Raw genomic sequence first — 13,456 nt, forward strand, 5'->3', positions numbered from 1 at the left:
CTAAAAATAATTAATACCATGTTCATGTAAATGTTTATATATGAATATTCATAGCACTGTGATTCCTAATAGTCAAAACAATCCAAAAGTTCACCAGCTGCTGAGGGGATAAACAAAATGAGCTGAATCATTTCATCACATGACATGCATGTTGATATACATGTTAGGAATAGGTCAAATATCACACCCACCAATTAGAAAACAAATTTGGTTCCTATTACTCATGAAATATTTTGAAAATGTTGTCCTATATTCTGGGTCAGTAAATCGTTCTTCCCTGTGTCATTTTTGAGGGACTTGAGCTGTTTTTCATTTCAAGTTGAGCTGTTTCTCAGGAACTTACCTTCATGTGCAAGGTCCTTTTTTGGTCAGGACTATGACAGATTCTAGTTAAGAGGAAGGTGTGATGCAGGCTTGTCCACACTGCAGGATCCTGGACCAGAGGTGACACAAGGCACACCTACAAGAGAGTTTAATCTATAATCATTATCTAACTGTAATTGAAATTATTATCTGAGTAGCCCTGGACATGTCTATTACCAGGAGAAGGGGAAGATAGATTTGGGTAGACAAATAGCAGTCTCCAACACCAAGGAAAAGTTACAGCATCTATTAAAACAGTGAAAATTAATAATGTGTTTTAGAAGTTAAGATGCAAGCTATAAAACAAAATTGCTTTGAAATCAGTTAATAAAGATACAGGTAGAAACTAACCCCTGGAAATTCCATTGAGGATAAGATAAAAACACACTGTGATCTACACACTGCAAAAAGAAATGTAAGAGTATTTCAAACGGTCTACATAAAATGCATTTAAAAAGAAATTTATTTTGGTCCAAAAAAATTAAAACCCATGCATGCAGATGGGCTCCTCAAAAAAGCTGATGAAAAACATGTAAATGATAAGACTAAACATAAATTTCAAATATGCACTGCAAACATTGCACTGAACAGAAAAACTAGGTACAACCTGTATATTTAATGAACAATAATTAGTTAAATAATGGTACACTTATGCTACAGATTACTGCTGAACCATTCTAAAAGTTCAGCATTTAAGATATCCTGCTAAAATGGAAAAACAAGGTGAAGAATGACATATAATATTCATTTAAAATACATGAATAAAGTTTTAATCAATAAAATTTGAAAATAAAGATTTCTTTACAACGTATAATCAAATATGAGCATGTTGTATCTCTTGATGTAAAAACACAGCTGTTTTGTCTTATTTTGTACTTATTCTACCCATGATGGGAGATTATCACCAAAGCAGTTCACCCTGGGACCAGATAAAACCTCCACCTGCAATGCCAGCATCCCATAGGTGCCTCAGTTTGAGTCTTGGCTGCTCCACTTCTGATTCAACTCCCTGCTAATGTGCCTAGGAAAGCAGTGGAAAATAGCCCAACTAGTAGGGCCCCTACACCACATGAGAGACCTGGAAGAGGTTCCTGGCTATTGGCCATTGCAGCCATTTGGGAAGTAAATCAATGGGTGGAAGATTTCTCCCTCTTTCTCTCTCTCTCTTTAGTCTCTCCGCCTGTCAATTCCTCTCTCTGCCACTCTGGCTTTGAAATAAAATAATTTTTTAAAAGAAAAAGAAGATATCACTTCAATAAACAGGGATTGCAGATATCTCACCTTCATTGTAACTGAAGAAAGTGTGGGGCCAGCGTTGTGTTGCAGCATTAAGCCACTGCCTACAATGCCGATATCCCATTTGGGCTCCCATTGGTGTCTAGAGGATGCTCTGTTTATGAAACAGTTCCCTGGTAATGGCCTAGGAAATCAGCTGAAGATGTCCTAAATAGTTGGGCCCCTGACATCCACGTGGGAGACACAGAAGAAGCTCCTACTTCTAGGTTGTTCACAATTTTTTGGTGAATGAATCAACAGAAGCAAGACTCTCTCTCTTGCTCTCTCTTGCTCTCTGTAAATCTGCCTTTTAAGTAACTAAGTACTTAAAAATGTTTATTTGGTGCAAAGAGTTTTGAAGTTTCTGCATATGAGGAATCTTCAAAAATTCATGGAAGAGGAGCAAAGGTTTGATAGAATAGCAAAGACCCCAATGAAGATGCCATTTCCCATACTGGAGTGCCTGTATTTGGTGTCCAGCTTCCTGATCCCAACTTCCTACCACTGCAGAGTCTAAGAGGCCTGAGTAACTTAACTCCTGCCATCCACATGAATGAGCAGGATGAAATTCTCTGCTTTCAGCTTCAGCCTCAGCCCAGTCCAGACATTTGAGACATCTGGGGAATGAATATCAGATGGACGTGGTGTGTGTGTGTTTATATTTCTCTCTCAGTCTCTGCTTTTCTGAAATAAATATTTTTATTATTCATAGAAATTACATACTATCGAAAAAAAGTCACAGATTTCAGAATTTTTTGTATGCCAAAATAAGCTTCTGTTGTAGTTCTAGTTTTCATGAACATGTTGAAGAATCCATGCATCTTTAAACAAATGTTAACGTGATGTATTTTATTATTAATACATAGCTAACAAGACAAAGAGCATGATGAGTAAGAACTGTGGATGACTGTGTTTTCTTCTTAGAACTTCCACTAATTTTCTAAATTCCCTGCAATGCCTAAGAGCCACCAGCTCACAGAGCTTTTGCTGGCTTGGGTTAGTCTGTCTTTCAACTGACTGACAAATTTTAGAAGAATCTGCCATTATTGGTAAACATTTGAATCCAAATTTTTATTCAATACCAGCTCACAAGATGGCAGTGTTCCGTTTTGAATGACTTGATGGGTGACTGAGTGGAAGGTATGTGAATCTGAATTAGAACAAAATGATTTTTTCTTTTCTGATTGGCTGAATAGCCAAGTTGTTATTTCCTTCTCTGTCTGTCTCTTTTCATCTCTCTCTCTTTGGTGGGGAAGGGATGGGAGAGGGGGAAGGGTGTGCTGAAAGTTGACATTTTTCTAAGCTCATGCTTAGAGCTGACAGTCAACATTTCTCAAGGAAACAGCTCCAAGAATTGAAGGATGATGAAGTGGCCATGGATTGAACTTGTGGTCATTTGGCTTCAACTAGGCTGTGAGTATGGTTATTACAAAGGGTTAGGAACTACCAGGAAACCCTGGGGACTGTATCTCAGAGGATTAAAAGGTGGTGCGTGTGGGTGGGGGATGGTGTGACTTTTCTGAGAGCCCTATAGTTCCAATGGAGAATATTGACCTCTATGGAGACTTGATTGGCTGACTTAATTTTTCACTTTTTGAAAACAGGGGTGAGCAGTGACGACAAGGTGGTACAGAGTCCCCCATCTCTAGTTGTCCACGAGGGACACAGCGCAACTCTCACCTGCAGCTACGAAGTGAAGAACTTTCAAAGTCTACAGTGGTACAAGCAGGATAAGAACGTCCCCACATTTCTGCTTCTCCTAATTTCAAGTGGAGCAGAAAAGAAATCAGGGAGGCTAACGGGAGTATTAAACAAGACAGAACTTGTCAGCACCCTGCACATTGCAGCCACCCAGTCTGGAGACTCAGCCATGTACTTCTGCGCGGTAGAGGCACAGTGTTCTCTCCACACCTGCAGCCTGTATTCAAATGCTTCTGGTGGCTCTACAGCTGTCAGATGAGGGGTCTGCTGCCACCTTCCAAAGTAAGCTTTAAGAGAAGTAGCCATACAGTAGAGTCATAACTCAGGTTGTGTTACAGAATTGCATTCACCATTCTCTGTGATTTTTTCATGAAAGTTAGCACAGATAACTTATAGTTACTCAGGGTCAGTCATATGACACCAACTCTGCAACCATGCCATTATGCTCAGTGTTAGGAAGTAAGCCCTGTTACCAGAACTGTGTTGGCAACATTCACATTAACAAAATATCAAAATATTTGCAATACTGCTCTCTTTGAGTAGGACTTTAAGCTATTTGTTGTTTCTCTCCTTTATCATGCTCATTTTTCAAATTATCAACTATGAGCTCAATACTAAGAATTATTTATGAAATAGGAAAAACACTATAAATATCAAGTTCAAGTAAAGTGAAACTGCATTATATGGTTCTCCGACATTCACACTTACGATAGGAAATATGTGTGACTGTCTACATACATGACCAACAAAGTAGCATTAAAATATGATTATTTCTTATCAACCTCTCAAATAGCTACAAATTAATGCTCCCTTAAATCAGAAATGTATTGAAGTTATAAGATATCATTTTAATGTCCTATGAATAGTCAAAAATAAATAAAGTTCCCTTTCCATTTTACCTATTTGCACAAACACAAAATAATGTCTAGAGAGATGCTGGACATGTAAATTATTCCAAAACATGAGTTTCTCTCAATGTCACTCCAACAGGTGTTACTTGGTTCCTTTGAAAAAAAATCTTTATGTAGATAAGCTGAGCTCCTCCCATTTCCGACTCGTGAGTTATAATAATAAAAAAAATTGCCTGAAAGACCTTCCAGGAACTTGATGATGAGATGTCATTGATTTGAAATGCACCGAATAGTGTAAGGTCCTAAATCAGGAACCAGAAGAAATGACGACTAGCAAGCTTATCTTCACTTTGCTTCTAGCCCTGGTCTGTCCAGGTAACAATTGCACTTGGTATTCCAAACTGCCCTCTCAGAGAAGACAGCAAATAACACTGAGCTTGCTGTGTTTTATGTTGCAGGCTGTGGGAGAGCAAACTGGATCGCACCGAAGAAGACAGAAGTGTCTGGCACAGAAGGGAAGACCGCAGACCTGTCTTGTCATTATGATGCCTCATCTGCAAGATTTGTGGATCTCTACTGGTTTCGACAGTATCCGAACCAAGGACCTGAATTCATTCTCTACAGGGGGTGGGGACACTCAGAAAAAGGAGATGCCAGTTTTGCCACAGAAAGGTTTTATTCAAAAACTACACCAAATTCTACAAATTTGTACATCAGGCTTCTGGTTCCTGCAGATACTGCTTTGTATTACTGTGCGCTCAGAGTCAGAGGCACAAAGATACCATCTCATAGGAGAGCCCTACAAAAACCTCATTGCAGGAAAGGAAAAGGGATGTGGCCACGCAGCCACACAGGATTTTAGTTTTGCAAGAGACCTCAAAGTAGTCAAGGCACACTGGGTCAAAATTGTTCTCTAATAACAGAAATCCATATAACTAACGCTTAAGTAAATAACCCAAGCTTATATGATTCCAATATTCTGAAATTACAAAACTATTTTGTAAGTGGTTATAAGACACATTAACACATGTGTTAAGTGCCTAGCAATTCCCTGATGTTCAACAAATGCTAGATAAGTTTTCTTTGTCTCTCACTGATTATTTAACCTAGAAAAAATATCCTATCATTATCTAAGAATCTCCTATTTATCCCATCAGCCAAAAATATTAAAACTCTAAAAACACCCATTCTGGACTGATCACCATGGCAAGCTGGGAAGGAGATACTCAGCAAGTTCAACAGTGCTAAGAGAATAAAACAACACTAGGGTACTCCTCCCCATGCTTGCATTTCCTGACAATTGGGAATTTCTCATGATATGCACAATAACAGAGGATGGCTTCTCACAAGTGAAAGGGAAGAGAAAAGGGGTTTAGTTCTAGGTGGATAAGGAGAGAAATCATCTGGATGTCTCTTACCACAGTCTTATGCCAGCTCTTATCTTCCATGACACAGATAAGAGGCCAAGGTCAACAGTGGACTCCTCAACCAAGAGCCAAAGGAAACCTGCCACCTTCTGCACGGATTCAAGCCCTGTTTCTAATAGGCTTCTCCCACTCAAGTTCAACCTGGACAAAGCCTAGCATCATTGTTGGCACTAGTGATAGATGAAGCAACAAAAAGGGAGGAAGACTAAGCCCTTATTTGTACAAACCTGTGGCCATGCTTTAACCTTCTGACTTTTAGACCAGAAATATCACAGCTCAGCTGTTCACAGAGAAGCTGCACCAGTCATTCACTGGAGCTTGGAAATAAGAAAGCAAATCACATCTAAAGTCACGCCTGCTTTTTTTTAATGAAAACAAACTTGGGGTGCCTGGCATTGTAGCACAGTACATAAAGCCACTGCCTGTGATGCCAGAATCCTACATGGGCATCAGTATTTGAACCGACTACTCTGCTTCAGATACAACTCCCTGCAAATGGCCTAGAAAAGAGCATCAGAAGGTGACCTGGGTGCTAAAACCCTTGTCACCTACATGGGCAACCTGGAAGAAATTTCTGGCTCCTAGCTTAAGATCCGCTCAGTTCTGGTCACTGGGGACACTTGGGATGTATACCAACAGATGGAATCTCTATCTCTCCTTCTCTCTGTATAATTCTAACTTTTAAATGCATAAACAAATCTTTTTTAAGAAAAGAAACTTGGGCCTGGTGGCGTGGCCTAGTGGCTAAGGTCCTCGCCTTGAATGCGCCAGGATCCCATATGGTCGCTGGTTCTAATCCCGGCAGCTCCACTTCCTCTCTATCTCTCCTCCTCTCTGTATATCGGACTTTGTAATAAAAATAAAATAAATCTAAAAAAAAAAAAAAAAGAAAAGAAACTTAATTTTTAAATTGTCAAACATGCTTTTATTGGTAAATAAATTTTCAAAGATCTGCTGAATAATAGCTGCAAAAATTTGAAATTTGGAGCTGGCATTGTGGTATAGCTGATAGGGCTGCCTTCTACATCATTACTATCTGAAGTGTGCACTAATTTAAGTCTTAGTTGCTCCACTTCCAGTCCAGCTTCCTGCTAAGAGCCTGGGAAAGCAGCAGAAAGTGGCCCAAGTGCTTGGGTCCCTGTGCCCACTTGGGAGACCTGGAAGAAGCCCTCTGAGATTTCATTTTAGCCTAGTCCAGCCCTGGATGTTGCACTCATTTAGGTTGGGGACAGACCAGGCCAGACAGTGCTACAACATCTGCGGGTCTCATGTGAACTAGATCAGGGAAAAATCAGCTTGGGCTGACTGTTCCGACTGGTGCAAGCAAAAATTAGTCGGTGAGGGTTGCTTGGGCTTTGCCGCAGCAACAGCTGGCAGGGGATGGCACTGGAGGTTAAATCTGTCAAGTTAAATTCCAGAACCACCTGGAAAGTTCATAATCCGGGAGTGGGAGTGGCCTAGAAGGGAAATAGTGGGTTCCTCCCTCTTGGGTTACCAGTCCTTCTGGAGAGCATGAAAACCAGGACAGAAACAGGAGTGGCTAGACAGAAAGGCACCAAACAGCATGTGTGTGGGCTGGATAGTGGAGCTGGTTGGGTTTAACTAGGCTTCACTGCCCATTGACATGTATGAGAGCTGAATGGGATGTGGGACAGACTGGACTAGTCTGCTGCACATAGTCTGCAAGCACGGGAACCAGGGCAGAGGGCGGGCCTGGTGGGGGTTGTTGTGGGTCGCTCCAGCTAGGCTGCAGCTCCCACTGCTTTATGTGAGTGCCAAGTGTGTCCTGGGCAGAATCAGGCTGCAATGCAACACTCATTGGTTCCAGTGGAAGACAGGACTGGAAACAGAACTGACCCAGCAATTGCAATCACCAGCTGATTTGGGCAATGGACTGTACCAGGCCCTGTACCTGCCAAGTACACACAAGAATCTGGTCTGGGATCACTTCAGACAAAGTTTCTTTGGGGATCTCCCCATTAGAACTGCCAGACTCAGAACCCTAACTATGAAAAGACAGAGGACAGAACAAATCGATCAACTACCCCAGCCATATGTTGGTAGTGAAGAACTGGGCAAACGGAGGCTGTAAGATGGACTATGTCAATCAGTGGATTCTTCAGCGACCTCATCGTGCTTGGAATGGTGAAATAGGCAGCAATTCAGAACTGTTGAACTATCAAAACCACTTGAGCAAGACCCTCAGAGCATGCCCCACATCAGAGACCTGAGGTGGATGGGAGACTGGGTGGGGTTTCTCCATTCACCTCCCGCTTTTCCCCAGATACAGGAAAAAATAATGTGGAAATAATACTCTTGCTCACTTTCCTGTAGCCCTAATTAACTATGTGAAGATTGTAAAAAATAAATAAATAAATAAAAAATAAAAAAATCCTATTCATTGATTTCAAAACATTTTGAATAAAAATGAACATATATTTTCATTCCATTTTATTTTATTTTTTAAAAGATTTATTTTTTATTGGAAAAGCAGATGTGCAGAGAGAAGGAAAGACATGGGAAAAGATCTTGCAGCCTCTGGTTCATTCCCCAAATGGCTACAACAGCTATACTTAGTCGATCCAAAGCCAGTTTGTCCACACTGGTGCAGGGTCCCAAGGCTTTGGGCCATCTTCCACTGCTTTCCCAGGCCATAACAGGGAGCTGGATGGGAAGTAAGACAGTCAGGACATGAGCCAGCACCCATATGGGATCCTGGTGCATACAAAGTGAGGATTTAACCATTGAGCCATCGCACCAGGCCCACCTCTATTTTTAATCAACTTAAGACAAAACTCAAAGCAAGGTTATCACATTACCCAATCTTCCTTTTCTGAAATTGAAGGCAGTTTCCCATAAAACATCAGTGTCTATTTCTGAGTTTTTGGTGTGATCAGTTCAGTCTTCCACTTACTGAATCTACTACGAAGAAAAGAGTTAGAGGTAGTTCTTTCTTGTTCGCCCACATCAAAGAGGAAACAAAAAACATGTTTTGGTGGAGGCTCTGTTAGTGGGTCTTGGGAAAAGACCAAGCATGGGTTATTGTTATATAAACCTGCTCTCATACAAATCTGAATATATGGATTCCTAGACGAATTAGCTCTGCTGTCATTCACTCTTCCCTCAAGACTATCGGATAAAACAAGGAAACAATAGCCTTACTTCAAAGAGTTCCAATAACGCAACACTATGACTAATGCTATCAATTTGTAAATCTACTACTTGGTTTTTGATCTCTATTTAAAATACCAGAGGGGCAGGCTTTTAGCCTAGCTATTAAGACACCGATGAGGACACCCAAGATGTACATCAGGAGTGCCTGAATTCAAGTCCCAGCCTTGCTCTGAATTCCTTTTCATGCAGGCTTTGGGAAGCAATGATGATGCGTTAAGTAACTGGGTTCCTCCCACCCACATGGGAGATCTGGACTGAGATCTGGTCTTCGGCCTTAACCAGCCCCAGCCATTGCAGGCAGGTCAGAAATAAGCCAGTAGGTAGGAACTCTTCCTATCTCAAACAAATGGATAAATACTTTTTTACAAAAGTAAAAATACTTAACAGTTAGAAATCAAACTTGACAATGATTTTCTAGTATGAAACAAGCAGGCTTTAGCCTGAAACACTTACAGACAGCCACATGCTGACAAAGGAACCCAGAAACCCCATTTCCAACTCTGTAGTTGCTGTAGGTACCCAGAAAGACCCATGAACCCTAAACTTAAAAAAGACTGGTAATGTGGGCAGCACAATTAAAGACTGGAAAAGAAACTACTAACTGTTGCAGGGGAAAAAATGCCTCCAACTGCATTCATTGAATAATGCTTTGGATCCATAGTCCTTAGGAAGTGGCCTGCACAAGAGCCAACTGATTGGTCCCAGTGTAAGCCAGGAGAATAAGAGGGTTTTGAGCCTAAGGTTGATCACTCATTCTAGAAAACTGTGCAAACAGAGGGTTCTGTAGCCTCCCCACAAAATACCTCCAGTACAACCATATGAGAAAAGCATTTCTGTCCCTAAATGAGAATTTGCAGCTGGATAGAACCAGCAGCTAGCAGAAAGGAGGAGGAACCTTCCCACCACCCGTTGGATCTGTTTGCATAAGAGGAGGGTAAGTTGAACAATCAGTAAGCTAGGGTTGTGCAACCTGAGAGGACAGATGCCAATTCGTTGTCCTCTCCCACCTCTTGGCACAGCATTTGCAGGGTGGGGAAGGATAGAGTCTGAAAACAGAGAAGCAGTCCACCTGGGGGAGACCCAGGGAACCCTCATGCTGGGCATGGGTGAAAGGGTAGAGTTATGGTTTACCACGGGAATGGAGGTTCAAAAAAAATGCACTGATGATTGGAAGTAAACTGCCTTAATGGTTAAACAAATAGAGAAAAGTTCATCGGTTTCCCAGCTGGAATAAATGATTGATAAAACAGAGCATGAAAAGACAATGAGAAAAATGAAAACTGTTTTCCCTTTATACCCCAAGACTTGAAATGCTCCTGTCAAATCTATAATATTTGCATTTCTTCTGGATTTTATAGTGTGCCACTTATTATCTTAATTATATGGTGATGCTTACTGTGAGTTTTCACACAATAAACAATGAACACTAAACCCACAGAGAGAGTGTTGTATAGCTGATTAAGATGCCAACTGCAACTCCAGAATCACACAAGTACCAGTTTGAGACCCAGCTACTTCACTTATGATCCAGCTCCCTGCTGATGAACCTGGAAAAGCATCAGAAGATGACCCCTAAGCATTTGGGTCCCTGCCACCCACATGGGAGACCTGGATGATTCTTCTGGCTATTGTCTTTGACCTGGCCCACTCTGGCAGTTGTGACCATATTGGAAATAAAGAAATGAATGGAATAGCTCTGTCTCTTCCTCTCTCTGTAACTTTCCCTTCAAATGTTTTTAAAAGGCTTTAATAAAATTAAGTTCTTGGAAAAATGGAATGTTAGTTTTGAAACAGAATAAAATAAAACCCAGGGGTTAGTTTCTGAGATACAAGTTAAGCAGTTACTTGCAACCCAGAGTATCGTTTCATATCAGAGTGCTCTTCTAGTCTCAGTTACTCAGCTTTTGATCCAGTTTCCTGTCAATACACCCATGAAGGCAGATAGCCCAAGTGTTTGAAGGCTTGCTACCCAGGTGGGAGACCTGGAGGAGGTTTCTGGCTCCTGGCTTTGGCCTGCCCCTCTGGCTGCTGTGGCCATTTGTGGAGAAAATCAGCAAATGAAAGACACTCTCTTTCAATGTACCCGACACACTCTCTCTCTCTCTCTCTCTCTCTCTCGCTCTCTCTCGCTCTCTCTCTCTCTCTCTCTCTCTCCCTCTCTCTCTCTCTCCCTCTCCCTCCCTCCCTCCCTCTCCCTTTAAGGTCTATCCAATCTTACCACTCAATTTCAAAATGTATTCAATGATCCCTACATATTTGTTCTCTCTTACATTTTTTTGTCTAGTTCAAACAAAGAGAATTCTGCTTTAAATTACTTTGGAAAGTTTACAATTTTAGGGTGATGTGTTTCTTTACATGGGAATATTAGATTTCTGTCCATTTATTCAGGGCTTATCTTAGTCTTTTACAAGTAATTTTGGTTTGTTTCTTATATGTCCTCCACTTATTAAATTACTTGCTAAACATTGTATGGTATATGTTTATATTATGACTAGAGTTTTTCTCCGTTTAGTGAAATGTATTGCCTATAGAGAAAAGACATTGATTTTTACATTTATTTGATAGCTAACAGTTTATGCTATTTATTGATTATTAAAAGTACTATGATCAAAATAACAAATGCATACTTTTAAAAATATCCCAAATCATACAGAAAAGTTTGCATTGCAAATCTAACTTTCTATTCTTCCTCAATCTTTTACCCTTGTTCAAAAGAGTACATCTACTTTTCAGATCTCTAATAGTGAGTTTCACATTTGTGAATAATGCTTGCTTTAAATATCACTTCTTTCATTATGAATTTTACATGCCACATATTGGCTTTTGGTTATTGTGATGTTTGAATAGACGGGGCACCTTTAGCTTCACAGATGAATTTAGCAGCAAGTACAGAGTGTATCCATGTATATCCTGCTCCCTCATACCCACAGCTTTCAATATTATGAACATCCTCAGAGTGGTCAGTCTGTTACAATTAGCCAACTTGCATTAGTACATCATTTAATGCTGCACATTCTATGGGTTTGACAAATGTAGACTAACACGTATCCACCACTATTGCATCACACAGAGTAGCCTCACTGCCTTGAAAATGGTCAGGCAGTCCTCTTCCCTAGCCTGGGGTATTCACAGGCCTTTTTATGGCCCCATAGTTCACTTTTCTAGACTGTCACATAGCTCAGCATGCAGCCATCACAGACTAGTTTCTTTCACTTAATAATCTGCATTAAAAATCTCTCCATGTCTGTCTATGACTTGACGATCCATTTCCTTTAGGTACTGAACAATAGTCCACTGTGTATTATATCACTAGTATAATAGTCCATTGTGTCAAAGTTTAACAGTCCATTGTGCCAAAGCTTACTTGCTTACTGAAGAGTATCTTGGATGTTCTAAATGTTGGTAATTTGAAAAAGCTGCCATAAATATACAGATCTTTCCAACTAATTCAAGTAAATACCAAAAAGTATGATAGCTGAATCATATATTAAAAGCATGGTAGTTTTGCATGAAATTTCCAATCTGTTTATCTGACATAGCTGTGCCATTTTGTTCCCTCAACAGAGTTCCTTTCTTGCTGCGTCCCCATCAGCATGTGATGTCAGTGTTCAGGATTTGGACCACTTCAATAAAACTATTAGCTTTGTTGTGTTGAAGACTTCACTTACAAAGTGGGCCTTTGTGCTAAATAAATAATAACCTATATAACAATTTAAAGAAGAGTATTACCATGAAAATACATCATGCCTGAAGTTAACTCAAGGATTATAGTATAATTGCATATTAAAATATTGTTATAACCTTTACTTCTGTTGTGATGTTAGTGACATTATTCCTGAATGTGAATAGGCTCTAAATAAACAAGGAAATGAAAACTTTTTTGAACAGAAAGAAAATGCAATTTTAAAATTTGTTTAGATATGCAAACAACTCAAGATAGCTAAAATGATACTAACCAAAGAAAGTAAAGCTAGAGGCATCAAAATCCCTGACTTCAAAGAAAACTGCAAAGGCATTATAATTAAAACAAGGTAATTAAAACATGATAATGAAAACATAAAACAGACATGTGAATCAATGGAACAGAACTGAGAACACAGAAATAAATCCGTGTACGTACAGCCAACTGACTTTCAGCAAGGATGTCAAAAGCATACATCAGAGAAAGGATATTCCTTTCAATGAATTGTGTTGAGAAAATTGGATATACATCTGCAGAAAAGTGAAATTAGATCCTTACCTCTCACTGTTTAAGAAGCTCAACTTAGCAAGGATCAAAGAGCTAAATATAAGACCTGAAGTCATGAAATTGCTAGAATATAGGGAAAACACTTCACAATATTGCTGTAGGCAATTTTTAAGATAAGATTCCAAAAGCCTAATCAACAAAAGAAAAGCTAGACAAAAATAAGTTTCTGCACAAGAAAAGAATTAACAGAATGAAGAAAGAACTGGAAGACAGGAGACAACACTCGCAAGCCATTTATTCGACCATGCATTAATACCTAGAATACATAAGGGACTCAAAACCAACCAATCTGGATAAGAAATGGGCAAAGGACCTGACTAGACAACTCTTAGAAGAAGAAATAAGCTTACCTATGACTGACTGATTGCTCAGAATGTAAACAACTCCTGACTTTGCATCAAGAGTGAGTATATGAT

General features: G+C 39.9%; 2 gene segments (V, D, J or C); both read left to right on the forward strand.

Moving 5' to 3' along the window:
• Positions 1-2,925: 2,925 nt before the first annotated feature.
• LOC131480568 (T cell receptor alpha variable 36/delta variable 7-like) lies at positions 2,926-3,622 on the forward strand. The segment is given in 2 exon segments: positions 2,926-3,051; positions 3,243-3,622. Coding segments are annotated over 2 exon segments (408 nt in total).
• An 842-nt stretch (positions 3,623-4,464) lies between these two features.
• On the forward strand, positions 4,465-5,052 carry LOC131480494 (T cell receptor alpha variable 3-like). The segment is given in 2 exon segments: positions 4,465-4,565; positions 4,649-5,052. Coding segments are annotated over 2 exon segments (456 nt in total).
• Positions 5,053-13,456: the final 8,404 nt, after the last annotated feature.

This window comes from Ochotona princeps, chromosome 6 (genome assembly GCF_030435755.1).
Source record: "Ochotona princeps isolate mOchPri1 chromosome 6, mOchPri1.hap1, whole genome shotgun sequence".
Lineage (NCBI taxonomy): Eukaryota > Metazoa > Chordata > Mammalia > Lagomorpha > Ochotonidae > Ochotona > Ochotona princeps.